General features: G+C 41.1%; 2 protein-coding genes and 1 pseudogene across 3 annotated transcripts; 2 read left to right on the top strand and 1 right to left on the bottom strand.

The window, feature by feature from the left end:
* Positions 1-279: 279 nt before the first annotated feature.
* Positions 280-2884, bottom strand: LOC141823894 (pentatricopeptide repeat-containing protein At1g69290). 2 transcript variants are annotated; one of them, XM_074711096.1, is made up of 2 exons: positions 656-2884; positions 280-547 (listed from the first exon to the last, which is right to left on the bottom strand). In XM_074711096.1, the coding sequence occupies exon 1, from the start codon at positions 2708-2710 to the stop codon at positions 695-697; it is 2016 nt and encodes a 671-aa protein (XP_074567197.1). In that variant the 5' UTR covers positions 2711-2884; the 3' UTR covers positions 280-547; positions 656-694. The 2 variants fall into 2 exon arrangements, with proteins under 2 accessions (XP_074567197.1, XP_074567196.1); XM_074711095.1 differs by having other exon boundaries at positions 280-509.
* Positions 2885-3115: 231 nt separating this feature from the next.
* On the top strand, positions 3116-3425 carry LOC141823895 (uncharacterized). Its single transcript, XM_074711097.1, has one exon. It carries the CDS (start codon positions 3116-3118, stop codon positions 3323-3325), a length of 210 nt encoding a protein of 69 aa, XP_074567198.1. The 3' UTR covers positions 3326-3425.
* A 276-nt stretch (positions 3426-3701) lies between these two features.
* On the top strand, positions 3702-7298 carry LOC141823896 (gamma carbonic anhydrase-like 2, mitochondrial; annotated as a pseudogene).
* The last annotated feature ends 63 nt before the right edge of the window (positions 7299-7361 follow it).

Here is a 7361-nt window from a genome sequence, read left to right as displayed (position 1 = left end):
GATTATATGATTGACATGGTGGTCTCAAACATGGCCCTTCAAATCATGTATATAAATTTTCAACCACAGTAAACAGAGAAAACAGTATATGCTAAAATTTAAACTGTAGAGGATGAATATGATGTGTACATCCAAATACTGACGTCTTCAATCGAACCAGCAAATCAATTCTTAATGGTTTCAAAGTTGTCAGGAAATTTGCTGACATTAAGATGGATCAAATTGAGTTCAATGAAAGCAATAAATATAAATTATTTAATGCAAACTCTTTCATTCCACAATACAGATAATAATACTTCAAAAGTTTACATAAGCACAAGTTATAGATCACACCATAAAATCAGTTAGTATGCCCTACCAAATCAGTGTGTGTCAATTGACCCTGTTCATAATGTTCATTAACAGACTGACAATGCCTCACCCCCTCATACAGTGGGCCATTGGGCCAGAGTGAAGCCCCCATGATTTACCTCTCTTCCAGATTGCTTGGGGCAGTACTGGAGGGCTCCCTGGGGTGAGGATATCACCTTTTGTCACAATTAATAGACTGAACAAAATTATTTTGTTTGGAAACGAAAATTGGTGAATAATACACAAGATATGCAAAAGTGCTTACAAAGCAATAGGAATAATCTGTGAACTAGATTCATCTTACCTGTTCATTGCTTGAAGCTGTTCAACCCATGGAACAACTTTATGCATTAAGGCCAGCCCAATTCTTGAAAGCAATTAGCGCTTCCATCTTCCTAAAATTTCTCCTACGGAGATTTGCTACCTTCAATTTTTTGTGTTTCTCCATGAAAGCTTGCTTATGCCTCCACTTATCAATGAAAATCTTGAGCTCCTGCGCCTTCTCGACCACCTGCATTGCTGTATCGAAAAATCCACCCTTGACCATGGCATACAAAAAAGCATCCACCAGATCATGATCAAATTTTACACAGTATTTTTTTCTGATGTCTGTCCAAAGTATCAACACATTGAAGTACTTCTCTGCAGACATGTAGCCACTAATGAGTGACAGATAAGTCTGGTTATTGGGCTCAAATCTCAGGAAAAGCATTCTTCTATATGTCCTTCGAGCATCCTCAAGACGACCAACCTTACATAAAGCATGTATAATGGAATTCCAGTCATGGGTAGCAATCTCAATTCTTGGATCATCAACCACAGTGTCTAAGAAGGAAGCCATGAGCTCCGGCCGATTGTTCTCTGTCAACCCTGTCATAATAGTGAGATAACTCGTTTTAAGATCAGGTATCCTCGCTTCTCTCATTTCTCTAAAAAGAGAAAATGCTGATTGGAAATCCTGAGCTGACATAGAAGAATCAATAAGAGCATCATAGCTGCTTGTATCCAACTGGAGACCAACAGCATTGATCTCTGTCACTAATTGAGCAGCTTCTGCTGTTCTTTGTTCTTTGCAGTATGCTTTCAGGATTGGTGAATACACACCAATCCCTACTGAAGCACCTTTAACATTCATTTCATCAAGAATGTTATGTGCCTTATCCAAAAGATCCAGAGCAACGCAGGCATTAACAATTCCAAACCCAACGGACCAATCAATTTCAACTAACTTTTGTATTGACTCCAATTCTTGAGCTTCAATAATCAACCCTGCCAAATCTCTGATTCTGCCAGTATTTGCAAAACCCCTCACAATCTCTCTGTAAGTTTCTTGATCCAAAAGATGTGAATTCCTATCATGCCTCTCCTTCAGAGCACGCAATATTATAGAAGGAACTAATTCAAGAGAGTCGGCTTTCATATATCCAGTTATCAGATTTTGGAAAAATGGCATCTTATCAGAGAAACCCAATGCATCAATCAACTTATCCAGTTCATCGATTCTGTCACTAAGACCCTTGGAGGCATACAAAAAAGCCAGCGACCCAAAGCTCTGAGAATTCGGCGACAGGCCCATGGAGGACATCATCTCGATCACCCTCTCCGCATCAGCGACAGATCCAAGTTCCCGGCAGCAACCATCCAGAACCTCGTTGCAGGACTCCATGTCGGGCTTCATTGACTCCATGTGCTCATCCTGCGCAAGACGGCAGCTTTCTTCGAACAGACGCAAGAAAGCATCGAAACAGCCGTTCCTCTTGGTGATTCGGATCAGGAAGGGCCCCCAGGCGGTGAAGGGAGGGAAAAAACGGCTCTTGAGCATCGATCGGACGAAGGCTACAGCAGGAGCGGCTACGTTGGCTGATTCCATCGCAAGGAGCAGAGGCTCCACGGATGAAAGGGACAGCGCTCCAGGGTGGCGCTCGAGAAGGAAGATGGCGGCGGTAAAGGCGCGCTTCAGGTTGTGGCGGTCTCGAAGCGAGGCGAGGTGGGCAACGAGAGCGTCGGCGGCGTCGGGGCGGACAGGGCGGGGGAGGGAGGCAAGTTCCTTGAAGGCCTTCCAAGCGTCATCGGTGCGCTGGGACTGGACAGCGCACAGAAGGGAGGATTCCAGGGCGGAGGCGTCTTCTGGGGTTAGGGATTTGCGGATGGGAGGGGAGGAGTCAGCGGCGGGCGGCCGCGGCGTGGGGGTCTGGTGCGGATAGGTGGTGCGGAGGGCAAATATGGAGGGCTGAAGGAAGGAGTAGAGCGTGGGGATCTCATCTGCAGCGGAGGTGGTGGTGGAGGCGGCGGCCCCGGAGGAGGAGGAGGAGAAAGCCTTCGCGAGCGTGGAGAAGCGACGAACTGTTCGTCTCAGCATGAGCTTTCGTTGCGCACTCTTCCTGTTCGACAAAATGAATTTACTCGACCGGTCCGGATCCTCAAACTTGGTCGCGCCCTAGAGGATAGCAGGCCCCCATCATGTGAACCAATTGAAATGTCCGAATTTTCCAATGTCATTAGGGTTCCTCCTCGTTAACTACACCAGCCATTTCTTCGCTCCCTCTCTTCGGATCGGAGTCGCCATCAAATTAATGGCAATCCTTATCGCGACATGGTCCATTCCCTCTTCCAGATTAGGGCAGAAGCCCTTATCATCATCATCATCTTCTTCTTCTTCTTCTTCTTCTTCCTTCAGTGACGCTTGAGTTAGTAGAGATCACGGATCAGAGAGCATCGAAGTGAGTATAAGAAGAGCAGGGAGCGTGCATCTACAGTAGCGGAGATGGCGGACTGGGGGCCGGTGGCGGTGGCGGTGCTGCTCTTCGTGTTGCTGTCGCCGGGCGTCCTGTTTCAGTTGCCCGGAAACGAGCGGGCGGTGGAGTTCGGCAACCTCAAGACCAGCGGCTTCGCCATCATCGTCCACGCCGCCATCTACTTCGCTCTCCTCACCGTCCTCCTCATCGCCGTCGGCGTCCACATACACATCCGTTAGCTTAGCAGCGGATCTCCGGTGGTGAAATGTGTAGTAGCGATGAATGGTCGATCGAAGCTGCTGTGTTATTAGATGGAAAACGACTTTATAGTTGGTCTTATCTCTTTTGTGCACTTGACTTTTTTTTAGAAAATAAAAAAATAACATCGTTAATTATCAAAATAATCTATTTTATAAATAATCAAAATAGCATTCTATCTATAGTTTTTTTTATTTATTAGTTAAAAATAAAAAAGTATTTTAAGTAAAAAATATTATTCTTTTATTTGAAAAAAAAATAAAATAAAATAATTTATGGACAATCACAAACCAGTGTCGCCGTTCTCCGCCGGTCTCTTTTGCGGCGCCGCCTTCCCTCCCTGCCCTCCCTCCCTTTTCTAGATTGGAAATGGCGGCGTTGCTTGCCCGTCTCTCGCGAAGAACCCTTGCTTCTCTAACCCCCATCCTCCCCCTCCTACGTTCCCTTTCCACTGACGCCGTGCCATCTCCGGCTGTTTCGCCGGTGGCGCCGCCGCCTGCTGCATCGGATCGCGTGGGGTGGGACTATCGAGGGCAGCGACGGATCATTCCCTTGGGGCAGTGGCTACCCAAGATTGCTGTCGACGCTTCTCGCCGGGCAGGTCACTGTCTATGACGGCGCCTCCGTTTGGAATGGCTCCGTCCTCCGAGGCGACCTTAATAAGATCACAGTCGGATTTTGCTCCAACATCCAGGAACGGTGCGTCCTCCACGAGGCCTGGAATATCCCCACAGGTTCCCTCGTTCCCATGACCTTGATTGACTAGTTTTAGTTTTAATTCTTTGGCACCCTACGCTTGTATTCGTATGTTCTCTATGACGCATTCTTCTTTTCTTCCCAATTCGGCTCCCTCCTTGAAAGCTTACGCCTGACAATTTAGTAACCATGAAATATCCAAATTAAGATTTGATTTTTTTTGGAGATTTTTGAGACAATTATGTTCAAGAATTCTAACCAATAATGCTCTAAACTATAATCAAATAATTTTAGTGTCTAATACTGAACATTATAAAGATAGCCACTCGGATCTATGTTTGGGACCGCGTCTTCAGTGAGCTACTGCTGATTGGTAAGATGCAGATTCCCATTAAATTTCCACCCATGAGCTATCCTCACAAAAGAAGAGGATACTACCATAGTGTAGGGATCTTGAATTTCAAATTATTTTCTGAAATTGGATGACTGCAACTCTCGTTTGGTATTTTTCTGAATTTTTGATCGATTTCCCATATGAAATTCTTATTGATTTAAGTAATATCTTTTGAATGTGCTAGCTTCCCAGAATCTTTCAGATTAATGTTTTTGATCAATTTAAATATGTTTTACCCATTAAAGGTCGAATTTTGTTCAGTCTTTTAAGTAGGATGATTTGCTTGGGATTTTCACCTTCTTTTAAATATGAACCAAAATTACTACATCCTTTGTATGACCCAAAAGAACTGTTATACTAAGAATGTATTCAATAGATTCATAAATTTTATTAACTATAGGGGGGATCACATTCTGCAAAGGAAACTATACATGTATTGAACGATATTTTCCATGATTTCCCCTCAAGTTAATTCCTTTTTCCTTGTTTGAGGTTCATAAAATTGTTAATTCTAGTGCAGTCAAGATAAGGTTTGTGCATGAAGTTGAGGGGACATAGGTATGCCCTAATTATGGCGTGAGCAGCATAATAAATCTCTCAATGAGAGGTTGGATACTATAGTCAAACCTGATTGAAATCTAGAAAATTTTGCTACAAGTCATGGATTTTAGAATTGATTTAATTGATTGAGGAGCCAAAATTGGGTTTTTGAATAGCTGTTTGTGTCTTGTTACATAATAATACTCATGATCATACATAACATTTTCTAAGAATCCAAGATTAAAAGAGAACTGATCCTCAAGTAGATTTAGTAGACACTAGTATGAGATCAAATTAAATAAATGTTTGTTGGCATTAAAGAAGAGTTAAGAAGAATGGAAATTCATATATAAAATTTTCAGATCCTTATAATGTTTGCTTATGCTGATTGTGAAGTGTTTTAATGGTTATTTGCTATAATCTATTGGTATTCAGTGATTGATGAAGCCAGGATATCTACATTGGAGGAGCTTGGGGTTTGTGAAATTAAACTCAAATAAAAGTTTCCTTCGGGATCAAAAATTTTTAGCTTTCTTATATTACAATTCTGTCAGATGTTGTATGCTCAAAAAACACAACTACAAAATGTAATGCACAAACATAATCTGGTCGTGTCTAGATTGATAAGATCATTTTGTTAGCTATTATTTTCACCATTCGGAATAGTTAAGATGCATAAGGAAAAGTTGCTAAGAGTATTTTAGGTAGATCCAAATGCAAAAACACAGTCTAATGATGTCAAGGTCGCTAAGAGTATTTTGTGAAACATAATTTTCATCATTCAGAATAGTTAAGTTAAGATCGATGGACATTAGATCCTCGTAAGAGTTTTAGGTATCTCAAATATTAATGATAATATAATTTATAGGACAAAGAATGGGTTATCAAAGTTACAGAAAAACTTATGCAGTTTGTTTGATCATTGTGTCCCCCTTTGGCTAAAAAGAATATCTTATAAGATGTGGTATGATCCATCGTAGATTATGGATCAGAGTATTAGATTATGTAACAATATGTACAAAAAGTTAATGAAGTAGATCCGAGAATGTTAAAATGGTTGTGTGCATTACTAAAAAAATATAAAATAAAAAATATTAATGTTTAAAGAAATTAGGTACATCTCCAATAAATAAGAAAAATGAGACAATAGATTGAAACAATATAGACATTGAAAGATGACCATAGATTCTTTAGTTAGAAGATGTAAGGGCTACAGGACAACCAAAGAAAACATTATGTTTTAATTAATTTGAATGTTATTAATGATTTGCCTTGCATAGAGTTGGAAGGATGGATGAAATTCATTTAGTCAAACCCCAAATAGTTTGGGTATGACTTGATGAAGATGATGATAATTTTCATCATTCCCTGTACATGGACTTTGTTGAACCCTACATAGCTGGCAAGCCCGTTAGATGAACAAAACATATACTTGTTTGTTAATGACAAATGTTCCAATACACAGTCTGAAATCCTCTCACTCACAGGTTTTTAGAAAGGAATAGCACAACTGAATTTCTAATGGATTGTCTACCTGAAGATTGTTTGTTTCTCTCTTTCTTTAGATATGCTATTGCTAGATGTAACTGGATTCTGCTGATAGGACTTCCAAGTGTTGTGATAATTTTATATTATCTTTTGTTGAATTTCTACTCCGTTCTAACCAAGTGCAGATATAGTTCATTTCTATTCTGTCTTCTTGTTCTTCTTTACTGATGAACATGTTGACTATATTGAACGACCTCATCTCCGATATGTTTGTGTGGCAGGACTCCCAGCTGAAACATCAGTTGACCGTTATGTAACGGTCGGTGCTTACTGTCTCCTTCGCTCATGCACAATTGAGCCAGAATGCATAATCGGTCAGCACTCCGTTCTCATGGAAGGTTCACTAGTGGAGACTAATTCAATCCTCGAACCTGGGTCTGCCCTCCCCCCTAACTGTAGGATTCCAACGGGTGAACTTTGGGCCGGCAATCCAGCTCGTTTTGTTCGAAAGTTGACTCATGAAGAAATAGTCGAGATTCCCAAACTAGCTGTGGCAATTAATAACCTCATGCAAAGCCACTTCTCGGAGTTCCTTCCATATTCTACAGCTTATTTGGAAGTGGAGAAGTTGAAAAAGACCCAAAACATTTCTCTTTGAAGGAACAGTTTTAGTTGGAGACAGAAGAAATAAGCTTTTGGCAGTACTTTCTCTCTGTCAATCTAAAAGCCAAATGTATCTATTCCTACGGCTGAATTTTTAGCCTTGCCTTCTACCATTTGTTTCAGTGGCTTGTAGCTATTCCACCATTGGACATGGTACATCAAGTTTTATTGTTCTGAGCAAGTGAAACTATTTTCCAAATATAGTAATGAATCCAATTGTTGCTGTTCTAAATGTT

This window comes from Curcuma longa, chromosome 3, assembly GCF_044706935.1.
Source record: "Curcuma longa cultivar G26 ecotype Majalengka, Jawa Barat chromosome 3, ITB_CL_G26_1.1, whole genome shotgun sequence".
NCBI classification, from domain to species: Eukaryota; Viridiplantae; Streptophyta; class Magnoliopsida; order Zingiberales; family Zingiberaceae; genus Curcuma; species Curcuma longa.
Note: the sequence above shows the minus strand (reverse complement) of the source record. Positions and strands in the feature narration are given on the sequence as shown.